The 26,638-nt window shown below is 46.9% G+C and overlaps 1 protein-coding gene and 1 non-coding gene across 2 annotated transcripts; both read left to right on the forward strand.

Moving 5' to 3' along the window:
- The first annotated feature begins 118 nt into the window (after positions 1-118).
- NCAPD2 (non-SMC condensin I complex subunit D2) lies at positions 119-24,667 on the forward strand. The gene is made up of 31 exons (XM_059836161.1): positions 119-242; positions 353-428; positions 574-632; positions 1,091-1,272; positions 1,746-1,882; positions 2,224-2,351; positions 2,437-2,560; positions 2,642-2,789; positions 3,346-3,543; positions 4,071-4,205; positions 4,758-4,842; positions 5,455-5,629; positions 5,888-6,009; positions 7,000-7,209; positions 9,104-9,278; positions 11,017-11,101; positions 11,245-11,378; positions 12,543-12,675; positions 14,168-14,252; positions 14,338-14,499; positions 14,742-14,959; positions 16,156-16,267; positions 16,581-16,704; positions 16,912-17,067; positions 17,288-17,465; positions 18,526-18,620; positions 21,364-21,444; positions 23,564-23,750; positions 23,972-24,098; positions 24,226-24,384; positions 24,561-24,667. The coding sequence occupies exons 1-31, from the start codon at positions 119-121 to the stop codon at positions 24,641-24,643; spliced, it is 4,197 nt and encodes a 1,398-aa protein (XP_059692144.1). The 3' UTR covers positions 24,644-24,667.
- LOC132318809 (small nucleolar RNA U85) lies at positions 693-1,016 on the forward strand. Its single transcript, XR_009484400.1, has one exon. It is a non-coding gene; the product is annotated as a small nucleolar RNA U85 (small nucleolar RNA).
- Positions 24,668-26,638: the final 1,971 nt, after the last annotated feature.

Genomic DNA, 26,638 nt, shown 5'->3' on the forward strand with positions numbered 1-26,638 from the left:
GCTGGCGCGCGGCTGCGCTGCTGGGCGCTGATAGGCCGGGGGAGAGGGCGGGGCGAGCGCGGCCCGCGCGCGAAGCTTTGAGTGCCCGGGCCTGAGGCGGCGGCCTGTGCCGGGAGCAATGGCGGCGACCTGGGAGTTCCACCTGCCCCTCGCCCCCGCCGACCTGCTGCGGGACGGCGGCCCTGGGCGCTACGTCGTGCAGGAGGTGCTGCCCGCCCGCGAGCTGCCGCCCGCCCTCACAGGTAAGGCCCCCCACGGCCCTCCCGGCCTGGCTCGCTCCCGCCGCCAGCTCACGGCCGTGCCCCCCGTGTCCGTCCCGTCCCCCCACGCCTCCCTTCGTGTTCTCCCGCAGCCTTCCGGACCGCCTTCCGGGCGCGGGGCGCGCTGGCGGTGCTGCAGCACTTCGACCCCCTCTACAGCTTGCTGCAGTGAGTACAGAGCGCGGGGCCGGGGCTCCCGGGGACAGCGGGGCCGGGTGGAGGAGGGTTGCGGGGAGGCTGGTGCGCCCGGGCGCTCAGGCCTCGCCCTGCTGGTGTTTATGCGTTTCCCTCATGCCCTGTGCTTGCCCTGCAGCCACTTCCGAGCTGTGGGGACTGCTGTCAAGGAGGATGCCCTGGAGCTGATGATGCACGGTGGGTATCAGCTGTTCCCAGGTGAAGCAGGAGTAATAGAGAGGTTGCTCTCCTTCAGCAGCTCCATGATGATATAAAGGCTAATGTGACTTGACCAGCTGGGTTGCACCCTCAGCCCATTCCAGTCATACGGGCCTGTAATCTTGGTGGACAATGCAGAGCTGTGCGTGTTCGCTGTAAGGGCAGGCCGACAGAAAATCCCCGTCCCCCGATCCCTGGAAAATACCTCTTTGGGATGCATCAGCTCTGAGTGAGTGTTCCTATGAGCTGGGGGCGGGGCTGGGGGGATAGGATAGAAGAGCGCGTCCAAGGTTTGGGTTGCAGGGGGCAGCCCATGTTGCAGCTGGTGAGATGTGAGCACACATCTTTGGTAATCTGATGACTGCTCTAAGTCTCCAAAAGACAGGATGGCTGAGGGGCCTGGCGAGGAGTGCTCATGACTTTCTAACTCTCTCCAGTGGTGTCCCATCATTCCAATGAGCTTCCTGCCATCTTGGGTGATTCTGGGCTGAGCCATGCAGACCGCACTGCTCATCTCAACGCTCTCAAGATGAACTGCTATTTGCTGACTGGCCTGATGGACGCCTTTGAAATGGAAACCTGCAAGAGTGGTTTGTTGGAGGTGGATCCTGGTGGGAAGGTAGGTGAGGGTACAGGGAGGAAAACAAGATGGTAAAAGTAGAAAACGTGTAAGCTTGCTGAACTCTGTGGTATCTATCAGATGTTATAGCTGTGTTTATTTAAACATGACACCGGCAAGAGCAGTGCATAATGTGGAGTACTGGGATATCTGTGAAACTGTACATGGAAAACAGCCAAAGGGACAATATGTTTCTAAACATCAGCAGGGACTCAGATGCCCAGGCCTCTCTGTTTCATTCTTCAGTGTCTGGCTGGTACTTAAAGTGCTGGTAATTTCTTAAGAGTTCCCTTCTGTGGACAAAAATGACAGTAATGGTCATTCGATGCGACGCTTCTCGCGCATCTCGCTGTATGTCTCTTAATGCCGTAGAATTTAACGGTAATTTTCTTTTTTGAGGGAAGCAGGGTGGCGATGGTGTTTTTTCTGTTGTCAAGCTGCTGATGAATTGCATCATGTAATCTGCTTTCTAGAACAAGAACCGTACCAAGATCTCTGGAACCTTGTGGGAAGAGGAGAGGGAGCCGCTCTTACGGCTGCTCACGCAGCTGCTGCAGCTGGATCTCCGTCAGCTTTGGGGTGGTTTGGTGGTGGAAGAAGAGTTTGTCAGGTATGGGGTGGAGGGGATGTAGAGATGGGATGGGTGACAGTGGTTTTCTGGAAGGGAGGGTTAGATGTTAAGGCTGCCAGTGAAGTGGTTGTACAGCCCTCAGTGGGGTGCAGATCGCTGGGAAACCGAGGAAACCGTCTTGAGGCAAAAGCGGTGTGTTTAGGAACCTCTTCCTTTCCTCATGTAGGCCTCTCAACTTCAGATGTTGTTTGCTCAGTTTTTTTAAGGATACTGGAGAATCTCTCTGGTTTGAGAGAGATGTTTGCCTAGTGCAGTGTGCTAGAGTGATGTTGGTGCAAGTTGTGATAGCGAGGTTGGCTGTCTCTCTTCTGTGGCTTTAGCTTAATGACAGGAAGCTGCTACCGTATCCTGGAGAACCCAAGCATCGGTCTTCAGAAGTACCGGGCCACGCGGGAGGCTGTGACACATCTGCTTGCTGCAGCTCTCATTCACTATGATCACATGTTCAGTGAGTTCCTGCTCTTTTGCCTTCTTCCTGAAGCCATTCCCAGTTACTTACCCTGACCTCCTTTCTTCCTCCTCACGTGCGAAAGGTGCCACTCTGAAGATCACGCAGATGCTGCAGCACTTCGAACGTGTAGCCCCAGTGTTTGCACAGGCTGTGAGCCTCTGGGCTACAGAGTATGGTCTGAAAAGCCTAGTGGGTGAATTGCTAAGGTGAGAATAACACCCCGAGGCTTGTCCTTCTATCCCTAGCAACTTGAGGTACCCTATTCCTTGTTTCATCTTTCTGTGCAGGGAAATCGGACAGAAATGTCCGCAGGATCTGGCCCGTGATGCTTCTGGAATCAAGGGTTATGCTACCTTTATAACTGAACTGGCTGAACAGATTCCAGCTCTGGTGCTATCCAACATGAGCGTTCTCTTGCGTCACTTGGACGGGGAGGTACATTTCCACAATATTCCCTGTCTGGAGAAGTCAAGTGGTAGAGGTGCTGCTATCCAGTTTTTCTGTCTGAAAACAGAACCTCTTTCACAGAGATCAAGTAGCCAAAACTTGCCCTTTGGAATAGGTTCTGCCCTTACCTAAAGGATGCAAAGGAAACGGAAACCATGACATCCACTGTCTGGTTGTCACTCCCAGATACCAGAGAATGGGAGACTCATTACTAGTCTGAGATCCCAGCTGTTGTCCCTTGCTCTTCAGTACTTAATGAGTTTGCCAGTGTATTACCTTTTCTTAAACTGCCCTTAAAAGCCATAAGTGTTTCTCATATCAGTTCTTGACTTCTGTCCGCCTAGCTGGATAGCAGGGTCGGATTACTCTGTCTTGCAGGCGCAGCCATGACCACCCAAGGTTAATACAAAGTCCGTAATGGAGAAATTCACTTAAGGCTGGAGCCTGGGACGTGGATAGCCCAAACTCTGAGCTGTCCTTCCCCTTGGCGTATCAAGTCATGTCTTTTTGTCTGTTCCTGGTTCAACAACTCTTCATTTTGCAGAGTTATGTGATGCGAAATGCCATCCTGGCAGCTATGGCAGAAGTGCTGGTGCAGGTGCTGAATGGTGACCAGCTGGAGGAAGCTGCCCGTGGTACTCGGGACCAGTTCCTGAATATGCTGCAGGCCCACGTCTGTGACATCAATAGCTTTGTGCGTAGCCGCGTGCTGCAGCTTTTCACTCGAATTGTTCAGTGCAAGGTAAGTCTGCGCCAGGGAAAAGGCGTTGCCTCAGTCATCCCTTCCCTTGTTGTGTTTTCCAAGGGATTTTCTGTCACCCTGCTCTTTGTTTGCAGAGACTGAAGTTTAACAGAGAAAGGTATTGTCCCTGTGTACTGTGGTGTCTGCAATTCCTTTTTCCCAAGAGACCAAAGATCCTAGGGGCGAGGGGACTGGGTAACAGAAATTAAATGCAGCTCTTTATTACTGGGACAGACTAAAAGGAAGAGCACGGTACATGAGCTCTTCTTGGACATTGGTGTGGGAAAACATCACCCGCGCTAGATGTACTAAGGCTTGACTCAACAGGACCCTGGATAACCTAATCTAAGTCCTTCCTTTCAACAGAGGTTGGACCGGGTGATGTCCAGAAGTCCCTTCAGATCTAGAGTTTTCTATAAATCTGTAATCTGTGCCTTTTAGTACATTAATATGTCTTCAGTAAAATAACTTTTCATGAGTCTCTAGGCCTTCTTGATAACTTTGTCTATGCTCTCATTGTGTGCCAGGCCCTGCCTTTGACTCAGTTTCAGTCTGTGGTGTCGCTGACAGTTGGGCGTCTCAAAGACAAATCTGTGGTAGTAGTTAAAAATGCGATCCAGCTCCTGGCTGCGTTTTTGTCCAACAATCCCTTCTCCTGCAAGGTAATTCCGACTAGTATGATGGATATGCTACACGTCTGTTTGCAGGCTGAGTATCTGCAGTGAGCTATAGCCAGGGCAGCAGCCTTTCAGCGTCTTGTGGGAGGGACAACGTAGCCTTTCACTCTGCAGGTGGGAGCTTCCTGGTTTTCCCAGGTTCAGATCTTGTTTTCTCTGACTTTTCCCTCGCTTGGTGTAATTGGCAGATATGCTGAAAGCCAGGAGGGATGTGTTTGATTGTGGAAAAACGTGCAGCAGTTTGATCTGAATCCGCGGCGGGGTTTTTTTCCTTAGGATCAGAATTAGTCTTTTAGAACATTCTGCACAGAGCTGCAGCTCTTTTTGTTTAGCTGCATCTTCTCCTGAGCCTCATATGGGCAATTTACAGCAATTCCCATTCTAGGATGGTGGCCAGAGTCTACTATTCCAGTTTCCAAAAACAGGGTTATCTGAGGGGACTGACAACTTAAAGCAGGGAGTGGGAGAGAAAGGAGAATTCTAGCATTTCAGGAAAAGGAGGATAAGTAACATTTCTTCTCTTCCTGGCATTTTCAGTTAAGCTGTACTGACTTGGCCAAGCCACTGAAGAAAGAGGTGCAGAAGCTGCAAGAAATGAGGGAGCATGGCAGATCTACAGCAGGTAATTTCCCTTTTTCCTTTTTCCCTGTCCCAGGGCTTATTTTTCCCTGTCTTAAATTTGGTCCCAGATTAAGGTGGCGTTTGTCTTGGGTCTTACTTGTGTGAGATAGTGAGGACAGATAACTGGCATTAAACTCACCACAGTTCTTCATACAGTGGTGTTATAAAAGCACCGTATGAATATCCATATCTAGATCATCAGTCCATTTAGCTAAATATCCTATTTTCAGGGTAAGAACTGAAAATACGTATGAACACCCTCCCATGTTTCCATTTGCAACCATTTGGGGACTGCTTGAGCCATAATTTTGGTCAGATATTTAAACTTGATTAGCCTTGACCTGATGCTGCCTACAAAACAATAAATAGCAAATGATGGTTCTCTCTTACCTGTCATTTTTTTACCTTCAGTGGTTTGGTTTTTATGCCAGAGTTCTTGTCTGTTCTTACTGCAGTCTGGGTGGGATCAGCAATGGGAATAGTGCCTGCCTGTGTATGGGGGGCGGGGGGGGGGAAGTAGAATTCCTAAGTTCCAGATGAGTTTCTCTCACCATTCAGGGTCTCATTTAAGTCTCTGTATCTTCATTCCCTCTGTTGGTTTGTTTTTTAATAGCTCCAGTGATCACCCCAGAGGAAGAGTGGGACGCGATGCTGCCAGAAGTTAGGGCTGCCACACAGCAGCTCTTTCAACCACCACTGGAAGCGGAGGAGGAGGTGCTGGAAGTTGAGGAAACAGCGGATAGTACATCGGAGCAAATCACTGGGCTGCTGAGGAAGCTGAATTACAAGTAAGAAGGCTCTGCAGTTTGAGAGAGTATTTATCCCAAGGGATGTGTCAGTCTCTCATTCTCTGTTCAAGAAAGGTTTGAGCTCCAGGGTAGAGGGATGATTTCCAGTAATATTACTCTGTGGAAGAGATTGACATGGGCACCCAGCACAAGGTGCTGGCAGGAGCTGCTTTCCCAGGTGTTCGGGGCAAAGTTGGATGGTTTCCCTTGTGTTCTTGGGTTGCTGATGATGTTCTCTTGGGCAATGTCATTATCCAGGAGTGCAGCCCGCCTTACGCAGAAGGCCCTGTGTCGATTCCAGGAGAAGGAGCCCTTCTGTGGCCCCACAGAGGAGAACGAGGAGGCAACGATCCTGGGTGTTCTGAAGAGACTTTACACAGGTAACTACTTCAGATCACTCTGTCTCTTCCCTACGTCCAAGCTGATGCCGGAGCTAAACCAAAACCCTCTGGAGTGCCCTGTTCCTCCTTCTGACCCGCGGGGCTCAGTCTGTGTGTACGCGACAGCTCATAGAGCTGCACCATCTCTCGATCATTTGCTTGTCTAGTGGCCTGGCATTTTTGCTGGATCACGTTAGTCCTGTTATTTCATTTCTGGTCAGAACAGTTCCATGTTCCCGCTAGAAGTGCATTTCTGATGCTTTAACTCACGTAATATCTGCTGAGGGGAGTGAAGCCAATGTTATCCACTCACACCCTTCTGTCCCATCTGAATTTGTCCGGAGTTCTGCCTCCTGAACAGGTGGTGGCACATAATGCTTACCCTTAGCGGCCTCGACCAAGTATCTGATTCAAGCAAAGTCTTGCTTATCTGGGGCTCAAGCCTCTGGATGTATTTTTAAGACTTCACATGCTTTATCTTTGGTGTTTGTTTCAGAATAAGGTTTCCTAGCCAATCCCCTTGAGCTCATTCCTATCAAAAGGCTACCATCTTAAGTAATTTAATCTTCTTAACTTTGTCAACTCTCCACACTTGCACAAACTTTGCTAGGGAGTAGTAGTGTTTGCCTTCTCCCTGCTCTGCCCTGATTCCCTTTTAGGGCCTCATCCATCTTTGGTGAGCTGTCAGGTTCAGATTAACCCCTTCAGCATTTTAATGGAGTTTACCCCAACTGGACTATGCCTTTCTCCACCCCTGTATTAAGTTGGCATTTCTCTGGTGCATCACATTGTAGTACTGGAACTTGCTCTAAAGCATGCTGAGGTTTTTGTCGTTGTAGCTAAGTCTGAAGGCAGAATTTGGATTTTTGTCTCCTGGCTCTTGGAAGGTGTCACTATGGGGTGGAGACAGAAGGGTTAAAATACCCTGAACTGTGCCTGTTTCTCTTGTACCTTCAGTACTGCTCACAAACAAGTGTTTGTGCTGTACAGGTTCGTGCCCAGGTGAGAACAGTGAGGATTCTCCACGTCCTGACAGTTGTCTTAAGCCTGAAGAAGCTGTACCAGAAGAGCAGCCTCAAACAGAGCTGGTCAAACAGGAGATGTTGGTGCAATACCTGCAAGATGCTTACAACTTCTCAGTGAAAATCACAGAAGCCCTGAGCCTGATCAGCAAGATGATGTATGAAAACTGTGTCTCAGGTGTGTGAAATAGCCACAGGGCCCTTTCTCCCCTGTTCAGAGTTCCCAGATCTTTCCCTGAAGAGGAGATGTGGGAGTAGTGGAGCTCCAGGGGAAGGGGAAAAGGTTGGAGGAGCTGCCTTTCACTGAGCAGATGGCTCAGGCACTTCAGGATGTTGGCAAAAGCAAGCACTATCTAAATGGCTGTCGTGAAGAGGTTGCATTAGGGCATGAATGGGCCTTTTAGGAATCCATTTTTTAAACACCAAGGTTGAAAATGTTTTTAAAAGCCAGGTGACCAAAATTACTTAATTTATGGAGGCTGCCCCCCCTTCTGTGGAAGGGGATGTATGTTCATCATTTCAGCCAAGGTTCTCCCAAAGTAAGCATGGCCAATGAAGCTGGGTTCTGTTACCTGCCCAGTGCCCTGACACAGCTTCAGGTGTTACGCTGGCCGTGAGCAGCTTGTCTTGTCCGCCTCACCTTTCCTTAAACTATTCTGTAGCTAAAAGTGATCCTGATCAATAGGTTCTATGGCCTGGTCCTCTTCAGTGCTGTAGTGAAAGGTGGTGATGAGTAGGCCTTTGAGTTAATTCAGCTGTTCGTATTTAATACTAGAACTATTGTAACCAGTTAGTTGGTTTTTTTAAGTGCTAATCATGAATCAGCACCTCCGAGAGGGCTGGGGCATGGAGGGGCACAGCTCCCTCCTCTCCCATCCTCCCTGGCACGTCCACTTGCTTAGTTCTGGGGTACAGATGGGCCTGGGCTTCACTTCTGAAGCTTCATCTTTATTGAAAACTCGTATGTTACCCGTAATAAGTGTGTGGGCTTCCCCAGCAAGGTTTGGATGTCATTAGCTGTTTGCACGCACAAAAATGGAACTCCTGAGTTCAGTATATTTACAGGTCACTTGAAGTTCAAGGCTGAGAGGGTATCCCTCACCTGATACTTAAACAGCTGGGTTTTGGGTTTGTGGGGTTTTTTTCCCCATGGTTGCACAGATTTTTTGCTAACTTTCCACCTCCCCGTTGTCCTGTGCTGTAGTGTAAGGAAGGCGAGTTGGGTGTCTGGATGGCCAAGACGTTTTGAGATGCTGTCTCCATTTGGAGACAGTATGCTGCTGGGTGAGGGGATAGTGGTAAGGGATGTCTGTGCTCAGATTTAGTTTTTTATAATTAAAGATTTAATTTTATTTTTTCTGTTGCAAATGTGACTGGGGGCAGAGGAAGCATACCAGCTTGTCTAGGTACAAACACATGTCTGATAGGGGATCTTTATTCACATTTATAAGTTGAGGCTTATACTGGTGTAAGCTGCCACTTAACCAGAGGTCAGACACTGTGAACTGTTCATTGTACAGTCCCTCTAATCATTACTGTGGCTCTCTTGTGAATGCTCTCCAACTTAATGTTGTTTTTCTTGTCTTACGAGCAGAAGGCTGGGTAGTATATTTCAGGACTAGTTAAGCTGGACTCAGATACATTATTCCTTACCCCATTTATACATCACATACCTTAGTTCCTCTGGTTATGGCATTGCACTGGTACTTACGTTCAGCTGCTTTTATCTGCTGTGTCCATGAGATCTTTCCCCCCCCCCCCCCCCCCCAAAGCTACTGTTTCCCAGAAGAGATTTTTGTTCATTCTCAGACGTGGTCTCTGTGCTCTTCTCCTACGTGTATCCCATTACGCTTAGCCATAACATTTTTAACCTGTGCCCGTTTCCTCCAGGACATCTGCATCTTTGTACTAGTGACCCCATTCTGACTTGAGCCCTCTGCAGACAGTAGCAGTGATCTTAGATGCTTGGAGGGCTTGCTGTGAGAGCAGTACGCCTATGAATTTGTTGTAATGGCCTTTCTAATGGGGATTAGAAAAGAACCGCACTAACGCAACTGTTCTTCTCTCTGCAGTGGTGCAGGAAGCCATTGAGTTCTTTGTGACAGTCTCGCAGTTTGGTGTGCCCCAGGCACTGCTCGGAGTCCGCAGGATGCTCCCCCTCATATGGTCAAAAGAGCCTGGTATTAAGGAGGCCGTGCTGAACGCCTACAGGCGGCTCTATCTGAGCCCCAGCGGGGATTCGGAGAGGTACGGCTCTTCCTCATCAGAAGGTTTTTTCTTTTGTTTTTGGTTTGGTTTTTCTCCCCTGTTCCTTCTTTTGGGGAGCTGTTGGGAATGGGGTATAGACAGGAAGAGAAATCAGTCGCCGTGCTTCATGCTGAGCTAAAACGTAAGGTTTGTGTTCGCTAGTAAAGATGCTTTCTCTTTGAGCTGTTACCAACACTTGTGTGCGGTTCCAAGATATTCTTATATATCTGAGTACCCCAGGCTTCCTGTGAGACCTACTGCTGAGCTTCTGCTTTTGGTTTGTCATAGTGTTCAGCTGTAGGAAACTCATGCAGCAAAACTTCATGTGAGAACTTACGGAAGGAGAAACTGAGAATTATTTTAATTGAAACTATTATCAGGCACTCACGCTTAACATTCTCATAAATTTCACTCTCGTACAAAGCACTGCATCAAGATGCATGTGCCCAAATGATCTGGGTAGGGTCTCTATGTGATGGGGAACAAGGGGTGTCCGTTATGAATGTTCGTCATGTCAGCTGGGTTCTTGACTGGCAACTACGAACTGATTTTTTTGGACGGCTGTTTCAAGCCCCTTGGGAGTCGACTGTTGTTATGGAGTCATCCCGTGTCTAAGTGTCTTGCATACTTCACCCTCTGCGGGCAAAGTTGTTGCCCAATGTCTGTTCCCTCATTTTAGGTTCCTTATGGCTGCAGTCGCTCATCCTGTTGGGATAATAAGAGGAATGGTGTACAGTGTGGTCTAAAGTTAGAGCTATCTTTCTGTTACCAGAGCTCAGGTTTTTTGCTGACAAGTCATGCATGCTGTGGCCTTATCCGAGTGTAGGCATTCTGCTTCTGATGTCAACAACACATTCCTCAGTGTTTACTGCTTTTCTTACTGTCAGTTGTGTCCTTGATTTTTTTCGATATACACTGTTTCTTTATCCCTCACACTATAAAGTTTAGTTATTATTATCGTTTGCGTGCTTTCACAAACATTTCTTTTTGTATTTCATTCAGACCGATCTTAAATCTTTTTGTAACAAATCTCTACGTGTGGCAGATGAGTGGATGTTCACGGGGTCTTTGCTGCTGATCTTTATTGAGGATTTGGGGGTGGGAGCTGGGTACCACCTGCATGCTTTTTCTTCCACTCTAGAGAGGAGCTGTGTGGCTCTGTTGTGGCACTTGCTCTTTTTTCTTAGCACTTGCCCACATGTAAATCCTGTTGGATACACATTCACTAAGATAAGCGTGATCCCCCAGTGAGATGCACCGTACCTCACCCTCATTTGTACCGTCAGGGCAATAAAAAGCACTCACTGCTTCTTATTTCTTCTTGATAGTATTGCCTGGAGACAACTGTCCTGCAGTTTGAGCTCTGGCCTTATTTGTTCATAGAGAGATTTTCAGTTCCGTACGCTCTAGGGAATAGTACTTTGACTTGTGGTTGAGAGCAAGCTGGGAAGTGGCTGGTGAGTGTCTCTTGTTGGGCCTTCGAGCACCGGGAGGAGCAGCAGTGCGCAAGGCAGTGGGCTTGTGAGCCCATGTCATGCACACTGGCACTTGATCTGGGTGACTTGGAGAGCTCCAGCTTGTGGAGCGGGAAGTTTTCCTGTCCCCGGGGACCAGCTCTGTTATCTAACAGATGTCCTTGGCTCTCTGAATAGGAGAGTAATTGTGACGGTTGCTTTTTCTTTACTTTTTAATTTTTTTTAATTTTATTTTATTTTATTTTATTTTCCCCCTTTCAAAGGGCCAGGGCCCAGGGCCTGGTGAATTCTCTCTCTCTCATCATGGTGGACGCTTCACTAGGAACGATACAGTGCTTAGAAGAAATAGTGAGTACTTGCCTTGCCTGGGTTTGGATTGCATTTGTGATCTTAGATGTCTGTTACATTAAAATGGTAGTCATTGCAGTTAATGTCTTTGGTTTGAAGTCCGTCCTCCTCTCCCTACTTGTTTTATTGCATTTCTTTTCCAGATATCGGAGTTTGTGCAGAAAGATGAAATAAAGCCTGCCGTGATCCAGCTGCTTTGGGAGCGATTCACAGAAAAATCTCAGTGCTCGTCCTTAGAACGACGTGCTGCTGTGATGCTGCTGGGGATGATGGCACGGTGAGCCCAGGGCCCGGTCTAATCCTGTGAGTGGGAGGATGTACAGGGAGTTGATTTTTATCGAAGAAATGCGGGTGCTGCATCAGCTGACCCGTTGTTCTGCAGCTTCAAAATTAGTAACCAGGTCATGGGGTAACGAAGCCGGGAATTAAACATAGTTGTGCTGGGTCCCACCAGCACAGTCTCTGAATGAGTATGACGACATGACTCTCTTTGTGTTCTCAATGTCCATCCCTTCTCAGGGTTTACCGTGTCACAGCTCTGCAGCTTTGTCTGTGTTTGGATAAGAACAGTGAGAAGCTGCTGAGTAGAGATGTCTGGAGCCTTTGCCATGGAGGAAAATGAATCTGCTTCCCTTTCTGGGGGCAAAAAGAGTGTAATTGCACTATAAGTTTTTTCATTTCCTCAGTTTCCCAGCCCGGTAACCCTTTGGCAGTTAGCTTACCTGCAGATTTCCTCTTCCTCTGCCTACTTCAGTCCTTTATCAGGCAAAAATAAGCCTGCATAATGTTGATCTTAAAGTTCTTGGCTCTAGAGTTGGAGCCATTTCTGGAGCTTACAGCCAGTTCTGCAATTTGAGTATTAGATATTCCTTCCAAGGTATTTCTACCACCCCATCCCACGTGCTTGCAGCAGAATTGTAGACATTGTCTCAAAATTAATATCCTTCCCTAAAATCATGGGATTTAAAGAAAACTGTAGGTTTTTAGGCTATCCCATGAGATCCTGTGTCAAGTCTGTGGGTGGGTGGGTGTGAAATAAGAACAGCATCGCCTTCTTCACAAATCTGCTACGGGAGGTGATTTTGCTTTTGTCCTATAGATGCCTGCCATGAACTTTTTAGATTCTCTTTTTAAATACATGAGATTCTGTTCCTGCCTTCTTCACCCTGTTAATTGTACGTACAGCATGCCCAGTGTTGTTCACTTTGGAGAACCTCCTCTCTTAGTGGAGTATGGGTTATACTGGCTTCTGTGGAATATTGCTTGCTGCTCCTATAGCTATATCTTGAGTCATTGGATGGATTATTTTCCCCCCCCTCCCCTCCTCTTACTCAAACCACTGCCCTCTGCGAGGCACAAGGAGTATTTCTATTGGTTATGCATACTTCTCTAAACTTTCAGCAGCAACTCGTGTAATACCCTCATCCCTTCCACTCCACAGAGGGAAGCCAGAGATCATAGGTAGCAACCTGGATGTCTTGGTGACAGTAGGGCTCTCGGAGAAGGCATGTGAAGACTATCGCTTGGCTCAAGAAGTATGCAATGCGATCTCCAAACTTGCCAGTAACCCTAAGGTAAGACTCTTAGCTTGTTCTTGAGTTCATCCAGAAACAGAGTTATCCAGAAACAAGGGGGGAAAATGGTTTGTATTGAGAAGAGAGAGAAGTGATTAAGTTTTTACTGATTTTGAAATTAAGTAGGTTGAGACCATTCAGCAGCACTGTCTGGAAAGCTTAGCACACATCAGTGAACATCTAATAAAAGAATTTTCATTAGGCAACAGGCGGAATTCAATTAGTAAAGAGTTCAGTGCACAAGAAAATCTGTTTTTCTTTCAATTCTCTTCCTCAGACTCCCAGTTCTAAGCTGATTTGTGTTTCCTCAACCATGAAGCCCTTTCCTCAACTGATGTTTTCTGGTGTTATGATTCTTTTGCCCTACCTATTAATTGATATTTGGGAGTTGTCAGCTGTACAACTGAATATAAAACATGAACGGTTTTCAAACCTGTCCATGTTGTATTTATAACAGCGTGATGGTTGACGGCTTCTTTGTCTGGGGAACAATTTCTTTTTTCTTTTTTTTTTTTAATGCACTTGGAAAAAAAAAACCCTCTTTGGTTTTTTTGACTCAAGTGTTTTGGGGCATTTTGGTTCAGGAGTTCTAGCATAAAAGCAGCCTTCCTTCACCCAGCACCGTCATTCTGTACCTGCCCCTTTGACTGGGGACGTTACTGCAGGACCTTCATGAATAAATGTGTATTACAACATTCTTAAATGTTGTGAAGACGGTTGTAATTCCATTTTAGGTTGACTTAACTCTGCAGTAAAGTTTGTATGTGAGAAGGGACTGAACTGTAGATACTTGAATGACTGTGATTGTAGTGAATTGAGAAATTTTGTTTCCAGCTACTGAAAGCTGGTAAATCCTCAAGCAGTAGCTTGTTTTGGTCAAGTATATCTCGATCAGGCAGCCACAGACATGCTGGGATATCTCGGGCATTGTCATACTTGGTTTAGTACTTCTCTGGGTTACCTTATTCCCAACCTAAAATGTGGTGGGACTGATAACAGAGCATGTGCAACAGTCTGAGTGTGAGGTGGTGTAGGATCCAGAGCTATCCTCTGTTATTTCTACTGATGGTATTTTGCTTTTTAACAAAACCTCATGGTTCTGGAGTATCCCCCAGGCAAGGGCGTCTAGTTGACTCACTGTGGATAACTCTGAAGACGCTCTAAAGGTTTCCCTCTTCATCCATTGTGGAGAATGGGTAAATAATACCGGATTTCAAAAGAATTATTTTGATTTAAGGTGAACTAGTGGACCTGTCTGGGTTGGCCTGGGATCATCATTTGGCCAAGCTTTAAATCCACCCAGTGCACCACTGTGCCTTCAAAAGTGGCAGTGATGTCCCTGCTGTGTGTTTAGTTGCAGAGCTGTACTGGGTGTCCCTGCCATGGGCCTAACATGCGTTCAGTTAGCATTGTGCACGTAGCAAGGTTGAGTACCAGGAAGGGCATGGGGAGATCTCTTACGTGGTAAGAGTAACTCGTCTGTTCTCTGCAGCCAGCAGCGGGGAAGAACAATGCACCTTTTCGACTGCCACAGAACCACATGCTCTTTGGGTGCCTGAGTGAGACTGTGAGTAAAGGTGAGCTCAAGTCAGAAGTAGGTTTGGAGGAGATAGCCTGTGTTGTTGCTGGTTCATGTGGTACATGGCTCCCTCTTCTCCTCAGGCTTTGCCCAGCCAAGTGGTCACTGGATCCCCTTCATGGAGGCAGCGGTAACGCTCATCTACGAGCTAGCAGAAGGAGCAGAGGAGATATGTGCTCACATCCTGCAGGTGTGCAGTCAGCAAGCTCTGGAGAAGCTGCAGGAGGCTGATGGGCAGGAAGCTGGTGAGAAAAAAAGCTGGTGAAGGAAATCTGTACCCGTGATTTCTAGTGCTGAGATTGGGTGGCTTGGAGTAACTGCAGGAGGAGAACAGAGCTGAGGGGCTAGTGGAGGTGTTGGCGCAGAAGGGTGCCAGTGCTGTGAAGGAGTCTGTGGAGCATGGAGATGGGTTATACCGTGAGACTTGGCAGTAACTGATGGGGGAAGAGGTCTAGATCACTGAACTGTAGTAATTTTTCTCCACTAGATCCAGGGGTTTCTCCCAGCAGAGTCTCTGATGGTGCTAGCAGTCTCCCTACGTTCCTGCTGATGCACCTGGTGTCCCTTGTGGGACAGGTGGCACTGCAGCAGGTAGCATATTTGGAAGTGTCAGTGAGTGCAGAGCTGCGCAGACGCCGCATCCTCAGAGAGGAGGAGAAAACCAGGAAGCGTTCTGACAGCAGCACAAAGAAGCAGAGACCCCAGGTGAGAACTGAGGGTTTTTTCCTGTGGGCAGCTCTTCTAGTGTCCCAGCTACTGCCACAGCCAACTTCTGGAGAATGCACTCCTGAGGGTGCATGAGGTCCTGGGTAATGCCCATTTTGGGAATAGAAGTGGACATATGTTGGTCAGGATTGACAGGGAGAGCTGAGGTCCTTAAATGACCCTGTTCAATAAAACTCTCACACTGTTCTTGGGTTTTGAAGAGGTAGAGGGGAGGGCATGAAGGGTGATGTCCTGGCCGTGCTTGTCTTCCTGCTTCAGGCAAACATTTCCTTTCCACTCATCACCTCCTTTCTTACCAGCACAATCTTTAGCAATTGCTGCTAGTGTTGAAGAACATCCGTTTGTGCCCTGAGTTTTGGAAAAGGCCTTCTGGAACCTTGGTCCATAGGGCTTGAGGGTCCTATCCTCTCTCAGGTAGTAATGATGAAAGTTTAACAGTAGCCTTCTTAATGGGATCAGTATGATAGAAATACCTTGTTTGGTTAGGTCTACCTCAGAACATTTTCTAGAGTGTAGTGAGGCTGACTTTCTTGGGTGAGAATGGAGAAAAAAGTCATGTGTCCCTAGGTATCCAGTCTTGATGAGATGACTACACTGCTATGTCCAGAGAAGTTTGTAGTTCATTTCCTCATCCACCCTGCTTATCAGTGTCACTACCATTTCCCCCACAGGAGGAGGTTACGATGAGATTTTCCAAGAAGCAGCAGTTGGATGCAGATTTGGTCCCTGTGCAACGCCCCTGTCTCTCTTCTTCCTTTGTGTTGCTTTTGCCTTGCTATAAGGTTTCCCATAATCTTGCTCACAAGACCAGCAATTCAAAGGCCGCTTTGAACTTCTTGCTTTTAGGATTTGCATGTCCCTTAAGTTGTTCTGGACTCGGGCATTGATGGCAGATGTGTCCTATGTCTGTCTCAGCTTAGCAGCTTCAGTAGCTTAGGCTTTCTTTCCATTGGTGTTTGGTGGCACGTGGACTGGTGAATCCTGCACTGCCCTTGACAGCTTCATTCAGTTCTCAGGGAAAAGTGGGTTATAAAACCCTCCGTCAGTCTGTTTTTTTCTCAACTCTAGTCATGCTGCTGGTAACATGCACGCACCTCTCGCCTGAGAGAAGAGTACTTTGTGAAGGAAGGGGTTATTGTTGCCTGTCATCTTTTACAGTCTTCATTTCTGCACAGAGCTCAGGAAATGAGACCACTATGGAGGAGGAGCTGGGCCTTGTGGGAGCCTCAGCTGATGACACCGAGGCTGAGCTCATCCGCAGTATTTGTGAGACAGAACTTCTAGATGGTAAGTGTGGCTGCCACCGAGGAGCACTGGCTCCGTCTGCCTGTGCGAAAGAATAGGTATGGTGGGTAGCAGATCCAGAAGGAGGAAGGCTGTTTCCTTCAGAAGGAAGCGCTGTCATTTTTGTCCGGTGTCAGTTTCTGTGTAGGCTGTCTGTTTCTTTGCTCTGCCTCTCTGGAGGTGGTTTTTTAATGGTGAAAGTGAGTCAACCAGTTTCTATTAGTCTGCAGGAGTTCTGGGACAAACTGAGTAATTGTTCTTAAAGGGATACGCAAACAGTGCTCTCATACTTGCGGTCTTTATCCCCGCTCTATAGGGAAGCACCTGTTATCTGCCTTTGTTCCACTGGTGCTCAAGATCTGCAACAACCCTGGGCTCTACAGTGATTCGGCGCTCTCGGCTGCTGCAGCCCTGACTCTTGGCAAAGTCTGCATGATCAGGTAATGCCTAGCCGTGCTGGCATTCTCTTCCCAGCCTTCCTAGTACTAAAGCACAAGCAATCATTGCAACTCCTTTCCTGTGGCGAGAAGAAACACAAAAAGGCTTTCATAGATTTTGGTTTGGGTTGGGTTTTTTTTTGTCTCACTGCTCTCCGAGAGATGGAATTTTGGTATCTACGCCTTCTTGTCTGTACCCTATCTCATCAGCTCAGAGTTCTGTGACTCCCACTTGCGCCTGCTGTTCACTATGATGGAGAAGTCCACTCTGCCTGGTGTGAGGTCCAACCTCATTATTGCAGCAGGAGATCTGGCCATCCGTTTCCCCAACCTGGTGGAGCCTTGGACATCGCATCTCTATGCCAGGTAATGCTACACTCATTGCTGGGAGAGGACGGGTGACGAGAGCTCTGTGGAAGGGTGGCACTGGGCCTCTGGAAGGTGAGAATGACCCACGAAACCAAACTTGAAGGTGTCAGTGCAGGGAGACAACAGACCTGGGCTGTGGAGTAGGCTGTCACGGGTATCAGTAACTTAGAAATACTGGCTCAGCTGCTTTCTGCGGTTAACTATGTGCTTCTGTCAGGTTGCGGGACCCCTGCCCAAGCGTGAGGCAGACGGCTGGACTGGTGATGACTCACCTCATCCTCAAAGACATGGTAAAGGTGAAGGGCCAAGTGAGCGAAATGGCAACTCTGCTTATAGACCCAGAGGAGGCAATCATGGGAGTGGCTCAGAACTTTTTCAGTGAACTCTCCAACAAGGCAAGTAGATGCTCAGGGACCTTAGTTCACAAGAGTGGTGAAGGGCTGGTGGAGGCTGGGTCAATTACACAAGAGTTGAGTCCCGGAGAAGGCGTGTCAGTGGTGTAGAGCAACTGTCTGTCCCTCTTTGTTGCCTAAATGAGGGTAGATAAAGGAAATTTTGCAACACGAGTTCTGTTTCAACCCTGATGTTGCTGAATTTGACCTCATCCATTCACATCAGAAGTCAGGCTCCAAACCAGGGCCTTGTCCCTTTGCTTTCTTGTGTACGCCTAGCACAGGGTTGGGAATAGTTTTCTGCAGTTTACCTTTAGGCCTTACAACAGAGTTCCCTGACCTTATGGCTCAGGCAATGCATCACCTCTGAAACCTTTCAAAGTTGTTGTTGGCTGTGTGACACTGCGATACTAAAATTGAAGCAGTTACAGCCCAAGCAGGTAAGAGCAGTAGCAGTGTTAGCCCCTGTACGCTGTTCATTCAACACGAAGGCTGCTGCGGGCCCTTCAGCATTTGAGATTTACTGCCTGCGAAGCTGCAATGATACTGGGACTTTACTATCTTGGCTTGCTCTCTTAAAAGCAGAGCCGGCCACTGGACTGCACTGACTTCTACCTCTGCAGTGTCTATGACAAAACCGTGAAAAAGCAGTGGGAAAAGGAACCTGGATTGGGCTTTTTCAGGCAAGGTGGGAGGCAGTTCCTTGAGCTGAACTGCTGTGTAAGTTTCCTTTATCAGGAAGCTTTTGTGTTGGGTTGTGGCAAGGTTGGAAAGCAAAGAAACTGCATCCAAGTCTGCCAAAGAGCAGAGCTATTGCAAACCAAGGGTTGCAGTTGTTGTTAGCTTGTTGGTTGGTTGGTTTTTTTCCCCCCTTAGCTTCAGCCAAGTAGTCCTGGATAGGTTTGGCTGGCTGTATACAGCTTGTTTCCAAAAGCTGATGTTTTCAGCCAGTAGATCTGGGGTGGGGAGAAAGGAGGTAATTTTAAGTGGGCAGCTTATTTGGCTTGACTCAAGCTGTCCTTCATAATTCTGTATCTCATGTAGAACCTTGTATTCTGCACAGGGTAATGCTATCTATAACCTGCTTCCAGACATAATCAGTCGTCTCTCAGATCCTAACCATGGCATAGAGGAGGAATCCTTCCACACTATTATGAGGTAACGTGGGGTTAAAGAAATCTCGTTTGACGAGGACTATGTTTATGCAAAGGGGGTGCCAGATCCAAGGAAGAGAAACTACAGTGACATACATAAAATGCTTTTTCAGTTTTCTCCTTGCTCTTGACTTTTTCAGTCTGCATCTGAAATGGAGTCATGCTGAGGGGAATCGATTCTAAAGCCACATAGTTGGGGGTGAGGAGAGACTCCACAAAGAGTTTCCACTAGCTCACTCAAAATGGTTTTCCCTCTAGAAAAGGAAAACAGCTGGGTTTATGCATGGGAACGTGGATATGCAACTTTAGGAGAACACAACAGATTTTAAAGACTCTGCCGCCTTTGTCATTTTGGTGGCCTACTGGATTTTTGTAAGCAATTTTAGTAAAGCTGTAGTTAAGGTAACAGATTTGGGGGTGGGTTTTGTTTTTTATTTGTTTCAAGAAAGCCTTACTTTTTAGTATAGAGACATAGTGGAATATTTCAATCTGAGGGTATTGGTTGCTCATAGACAGCACAGAGAATGTCTTTAGTGGTAAATTACAGAAATTTTCCTCTCATATCTGAAATTTAACTACATGAAAGTTTTTCTGAGTTGCCTGAATCCCTGTGGATTACAGAGGGAGCATTGGACAAAACAAAAGTATTGCTGTTGCTGAAGAGGAGAACAATAAAATCTGCAGTGATGTTTCAACTAGTCTTTCTGTCCATGAGACTCCAGTGCATTTAGGAAGAGGGATGGAATTTTGGACAGGTAGGAATTGTAAGGCACAGAAAAGGTCTATTAGTGAGGCTGAAATTGAGACTGAAAATAATTTATGGCTGCAAAAGTATATGGATGTTTTACTTCAGCTTTCAGTAAGGAGGGTAATGTGAAATAATAGGAAATACACCATGTGGCTACTGACAGCACACGTAGAAGGGGAAGTTTGTGTCTGAAGTGGAAGCAAACAGAGAAACAAGAAGGCAGCATGTATAAAAAGAATGGGACATAATTTTTGAATTTTGAGTACAATTTTTAATAAATGTCAAACTGGAGGTGTTACCTAGAGATAATAAGTGTAGCACTTGCATTAAAATGTGATTAGTGTGGTTAAGACAGCTATAGGTGGACTCTTCTGACTTCCAACAACATACAGGGAGAGAACTGGAGGTGCCTGGCAAATAAGAGAAAAGGCGGTATTGATTTAACAAAGTAGACAGGTAACAAATTAGTCTAAAGCTAATTAATTTTAAAGGGGACCTGACTATCAGTTAGCTACCACATCATATCCTTTAAACAGAAAAAAAGGCAATAGTAGTTGAAACTGAACTGTTTTCCCATATGAAATGCTTACGTTGTGGAGAGGATCTAGTTCAACTCGGAAACCATGGTGGACAAAAGCATGGGCCAGGGAGGAAGCGGTGGCTTATGCTCCAGGGATGCTTGCCAAACTAGAGAATAGAGAAGTGTAAAAAAGATGGGGGTAGTGGGGGGGAGCTCACTGTTAAAGGACTAACTCCTGCAGAATGAGAGGGTTACAGTAATAACTGCGATGAAAACTAGCAGAACAAAGTGTAAGGTTGAATGTTTAGAAATTGTTTAACCTCTGCTGTAAAGCTATGGCTAAAGTTAGAGATGCGATCCACTTGCTATTTTAGCAGTCGAGTTACCTCTGGTTTACGTGTAGGGAAGCGTTGGTAGTGCTGGTGAGACCTTGCCTGGAATGCCGCCCCGGTTCTGGTCACTTAAGTTAAAGATGAATTGATGCTGGAACAAACGCAAAGGGAGGACCATTGAGGATACGGTCTCTGTTCCGTATCTTGGAAAAGAAGCTTGGTGTGGTGGTTGTAGACATAACAAAAACTGAACAAGGCTGTGCTTAGAGCAGTTATATCAAGGCCGGTGGCAACCTGACTGAGCTTAAGTTAGCAGAAATGTTGGTACAAGAAAAAGGGAGGCCAGCAGGACCTTCTTCATAAATAGAAGTTATTCAGTGATTTCTATGAGGACATCACACAAAATGCAGAGGTACTTAACTGTGCTAAAGTCCTTGTCTCTGTATTCCTCAAAAAGCTAAGAAAAACGTGGGATCAGGTTAGCATTTAAGTTCTGTTAGGCTTTGTTTCCACTTCAAGTGCAAAGTAATGCTTGCTTTCGCATTGATCCAAAATACAGCAACAGACATTCAGCAAACTAATAATGGGGAAAACAAGTGACAGGAACTGTTTCAAGGGGAAAAAAATCCACTGCACGCCACCCTACTCCCCTCAAGGTCTGCTTGTCAGACGTGCTAGTCTGCCTGTGCAACTTGTGAAGTGAGGAGATTGTTTGGAGTTGTTGCATGCTCTTAAAACTGGATGGAAGGAGCTGATCAAAAGTCGACGCTGCAGCCTTTTCAGCGTCCCTCCTACCTCAGGCCCCACACAGACGTTAGCACTTCTCACTCCAGGCCTGCACGGGTCTTTGCTTTAGCTGGATTTCTTAGCTTCACCCTAGGCAGATGCTATTACACAAACATGCAGTTTTAATTATATGCTATGTCATAGCAGCGGTCCCCCAACAAGGACTGTGATTACTATTTGAAAGACGTATGTGCTTACAGCTTCTCCTGAACCAAGTTTGAGGCATGCAGGGCTCTCTTGTCTTCTTTTGGAGGAACACCCAGCTGATCACTGGATAGGATAGCTGCAAGCATCCCATGGTGTGGGGAGAAACGGGGTTTCCTCTCTGGGCTCTCAACTTTGCTGGTTTTTCCCTTTGCAGACATCTCTTCTCATATATTACAAAAGACAAACAGACAGAGAGCTTGGTGGAGAAACTTTGTCAGCGATTCCGGACTGCCAGGTGGGTTGTAATCCTAATTTTCCTGACAAACAAGTCTGCTTCTTAGGAATTGTTACAAGAAACTAGCTTGTATACGGTGGTTGTAACAGGTTCCCATCGTATTCTTCACATGGCAAAGCGACAAATGCTGACGTAACCTGGATTAGGTCCCCTTTTTCTTTTTTTTCTATCTTCCTACTAAAAATACATGAATGAATATGTATAAATTCAGGCTTCTGGTCTTATTACACTGTGATTGGCCCCTCTCCCTTCCCTCCTTTCTTAGGGAGAAGGTTTTGTGACAATTTAGATCTGCATTCCAGCTGAGCAAGGAGATGCCCCACGCATGGGTTTTATGCACGTCTGTGATCCTTCTCCGCAGGCTATTCCCTTGCGTTCTCAGCTAAGAAATCGGTGTGTTCCACTGCGAAGCTGGGATCTCCCCAGCAGCCCTGCCTGGGGTGATCTCAGCTATCTAGTTGCTATAGGCCTGCCCTGGTTCTCTGTGCAGGGGCTGCTCAGTGCGAACTCGGTGCCTGGGACTCCGTTTCCTTATTTTGAGGGCTTGTGTCACTATACGTTTATGCCTTTGCTCTGCCCTGTCCGCAAGATGCGTATGCCCTGCTCGTGGTGCTGACTACAGAGTATATAGTGCAGGACCCATCCCCTGAATCTGGGATATTGTTTTGCTTCATGGGTTTGGGGGGGTTTTTTGTTGTTGCTCCTTTTCCCAAGCTGTAACTTCACTGACACAGACTTATGCTTTTTTTTTCTCCAAGAAGATAGTAGAAATTTATCTGCCTCTGTTATGTACTTTCAGTGGTATCTTCATTCTACCTTCCACTAGATTTGCTGCACTGTGCCTTCCTCTATTCCTGTGGTTTTCCTTCTCCATCGCTGTGGCTTTGCCCTTGAGGTTTAAGCTGTGTCTGCTTATCTTGGCCATTTGTACGCAGTGCCTGGGCATGTGACCTGCTCAGCTGCCTCAGGGAGTTGCATATTCCCCTGAAATACTTGGATTTTCTTCCCTGAGCTGGAGTGGAGAGTGGCCTCTCTGTCCAAAATTGCCTCCCAGGAACACTGGTGAGCTCTTCACACCACATTTGTAAAGAAACATCTGCGTGTAAGCCGCATGGGGCCTTTACTAAATTGCCCTAATATTTCTGTACTGCAAAGATGATCAGTTTAATGCACACTAGTAGTAATGCTAGAGCAAGACTCTCACTCCAGGCTAAAACAGGAGCTTATCAGAAAAGATTTTGCAGCCACCATCACCCTCTTCAGCATTTCTGGAGCTCTAAACATAGCAACGTGCCGAGTATTGTTCAGACTTTAGATGTGGAAGCACCTGGATGCTGCAGCTTTGTTCTCTGTCTGCGTTTGGACAGGGCATTCTGAGAGTATAACCAAGACAGACTTCTGGACCTCTGTTTGGTCCAGAATATTAATAAAATAATAATTATTAATATCAATATTAGGGGCTTTGGCCTAGCTTTTTTCCCTCCCATTCCATCACAGTGAGCTACCTTAAGGATGTTAGTTTGCTGGGTTCTTTTTTCTTTTGCCTTTTCTTTTTCAGTCACTTTTGCTGGAATTTTAATGTACTCGTCCTTTGAAACAGCTGCCGTTATTTGTTTACTTAATATATTAATGAAAACGGCCTTCCTTTTGTAACTGGCCAGGAAAGAGAGAGAGAGAACATAGTCTCAAGCAGAAGCTTTATTTTATCTCAAACATGTGGAAATGAGCAGCCAGGTTTTTTTTATTATTCAGTTGAAATAAGGCCCTTCAAGAAGAGTCCGCACCTCTCTGAGTGTATTATTGCCGGCTAGGAGGAAAAAAACTTCTGACACTTTTTAAACAGGCGAGTATGTTCTTTAACAGTGAAGCCTTCATGTCTGTCTGACAGACACTAAGTCAGTGTCTTTGATGGAATACAGAGACGGTTGTGAAGCGGCTGGTGTGGTAAGGCATAGCACTCCATAACTGACCTGTAACAACAACCTGAATCTCCTGTTCTGCAGGCCAGAAGCACCTGCAGGAAACGCTTTATCCCCATGTGCTGTAGTTCTGGGTAGGACGTGCTTATCCTTACACACCCCTTCTCCTAAGAGCTAAGGGCAGTCTTTGTCTTTCCCAGAACTGAGCGCCAATATCGGGATCTGTCCCACTGCCTTACTCTGCTTCCCCTCTCGGAACGAGGCCTTCACAAGCTGCAGGACAACTTTGACTGCTTTGCAGACAAGCTCCAAGACCCAGCTGTCTACAGTTGCTTCCAAACTGTGCTGGCTCGATTCCGCAGAGCGGGCGGCAAACCTGAGACTAAAGTAAGGATGGGGGGCAAGTGTCCAGGCCAGGAAAACAACTGCTTTTTAAACACAATGATTGGGAAAGCCGTGCAGTTCTCCATATTAAGCAGGCTACTCCTTGGCCCCAACAATTTATCAGAGAACCTGATGGCAATTCTGCTATGGATGTAATACTTCTCTCCCCCCACCTTCTCTTTTTTTTTCTTCTTTTTTTCCCCACTGTCTTACATCTGCATCAGGCTCTGGCTGAAGAGCTGGAGCAGAAGCTGTCTGCCTCCCATAACCGAGGGCTGGATTCAGCAGAGACGTGCCAGGAAGGCAGCGCGACTCCAGCGCCAGAGCCGGCCAAGCGGAAACCAACAGGAAGTATGTTCCTTTTGTGAGACTGCAGCCTTCCCCCTGATCCTGCAGTCCAGCAGAGACACCTAGGGACTTTTCCTCATCCTTACAGACAGAACGGCTGCTACCTTTCTCGGGTTTTTTTTCTTGGCAGGTTCACGCCGCCAGCCCCTGAGCACAGCCAACAGGGATGAAGATTTTGTCACACCCCAGCCTCGCACCCTCCGAAACCATAAGCGTGCCCAAAAGCGCCCTCCACCCAAAAAAGCTATTATCACCTTCTCCAGTGATGAGGAGAACAGCTCTGAGGATGGTAAGGCATTGTAGATGTAAGCTCAAAAGGTGAAAGTGGAGAAAGGCTATTGCTTTGGCCCTTCAGGGGTGTTCCTGAAGGCAGAAGGTGCGCAGGGCTTCAGAGCCTAACTTGCATGTAGATTTTGCTGTTCCAGGCACTGGAGTGCTGGTTATTAACACCTTTTACTCTCTTAGAGCTATCAGCAGAATTAAAAGAGGAAGAAACCCCCACCAAAACAACTCCCATCACCAGATCTTCAGCCCGCCGGCTGCGCTGAGGGAACCATCTGCCACTGTCTTTAACTAAAAATAAAACTCATTTTATGCACCAGCCGTCTTCTCTTGTCTGAACTACCCCATAATATGACGGTGCTTTAACTGAGGACAAAATGGAAGTTACGCACCAGGCTAAAGCCATTCCAAGCCTGTCTTGGTATCTCCGCAACGAAAGGCAGTGATGAACATAGCTGCTGCTTTCACTGTTTTTGCCCTGGCTTTGCAGATGAAAGTAAGCTGCTCTGATTAAACAAAACAAAAAACAAAATCTTTGGAAGAAGGTCTTTCTAAGAAGAGCCAAACTAACCACTGAGTAGAAAATGTTCCTTCCCTTCCCCTTCTGTAGGTGGTTATAAGTACAGTGTCCACCTTCCCTGAAGACAGAACCGATTATGTTTGATACTTTTTGATGCTCTTGCCTGGCAAAGCCCAGCAGGGAAGTTACCCACATCCCTTTCTTGTACAGATCTCCTCAAAGAAGAGTTGAGGGATTGGGGGGGTGAGGGAAGAGAGAGAGAGAGGAAGGTTGACTTAGACTATTGCTAGAGTGCCTCAACAGAGAATATGCAAAGTGAGTAGGAAAAAATACAATTTTTTAAAAGTTTTGGAGAAAAAAAACACATAAAAACTAGAATTATCTTTGCCTAACTCTGCTTTGCTCAAGTTACCAAGTATGTGGTAACATTGCTTGTTTCGCTGTGCTTTTTGGAACGTATTTGCTGCTAATCCAGTTATGTTTCAAGTAAGACTGGCACTTAAGCTCTTTCCTTCCAGGAATGCCACATCAGTGTTTGAGTCAGTTGTGGTGCTCCTTGGACTGCCATGTGAACATGAAGTGCCCTAAATCTGAATTTGTGTTAATCGCATAAACAACCTTTAACCTCCTGTCTCACAGGCAAATTGGCATTTGTCCCAGAGCTATTAGGACAGAATTATTTCCTCTTGCCTGTCAGTTGCCTAGAAAGCAGACTAGCGACTAGCTGGGCAGGAATCGGAAGGGTCCTCCTGTCAGCAGGTTCCTGCAGGTCTTCTGCATTCTCTGTCTCCGAGGCTCTACCAAGTTCCTGCAGTCGTCGTGGTCACCCGTGGTTTGCCAGCAAGTAGTTCTGGCCTGGCTGCGTAACCAGTAATGAAAGACCACTGTAGTTTATTTTGATTCCTATTTAAAAAAAAAAAAACAAAAGCATTAGAAATTGGATACCTTTACATGGGCCTGGGAATATGGGGTTTTTTTTAATGCTAGTATCTGAACGGACATAAACGTGTTAGATGCTTGTAGAAACAAGCAGAGGAGGGAATGATGGGATGACGGGTGTATTTACTGGGCTGGGACATGTGGACCGAACACCGCCCTCGAGTCCCCCTTGCAGCGTAATAGCCAGGTACCAATGTAACCCCCCCCAAATCCAGAGCACCCTGCCAAGAACAGGACAACCGCGTGAAATACAAAGATCAGAAAGCTACAGCAATATTGTCCCTCTTGCCTGTCCTCCCTGCTAAAATGCTCAGTGAAGGCTACAGGCAACAGAGGCAGCGGCTATGGCGCTGACAGTAAATACAACACATAGTCTCGCAAATGGGAATGAAAAAAAGGACAGCATATATGGATTTCTACTTAGGCTCAAGGCTTCACAAGTCTGTGGTGAATCTTGCACATATATGAGATCATATGGTGACAATACTGCAGTGAGGGAGATATGAATGGGTGGATGGAGGAAACAAGGTGACCATAAAACTAAGCATTGACTTTCCTTCAGGCCATGCTTTTCCCCTACAAGCGGTTAAACTTCTTCCTTCAGGAGAGCCGCCCAGCCACCTTTCGGAGGCGGAAGGAGGGTTTGGCAGTCAATGACTGGACGATGCGGTGGCTCCTTCGCTGCTTTGCTGTCTGTCTTCTGCTCCTTCCTGGGCACGGTGCTGCCTGGTCAAGTGCAAGTGGAAGGTCAGTGAGCGGAAGCTCCTCTTGGTCCCTTTCTGCCGGCTGTTCACGTGGAGCA

This window comes from Gavia stellata, chromosome 1 (assembly GCF_030936135.1).
Source record: "Gavia stellata isolate bGavSte3 chromosome 1, bGavSte3.hap2, whole genome shotgun sequence".
NCBI classification, from domain to species: domain Eukaryota; kingdom Metazoa; phylum Chordata; class Aves; order Gaviiformes; family Gaviidae; genus Gavia; species Gavia stellata.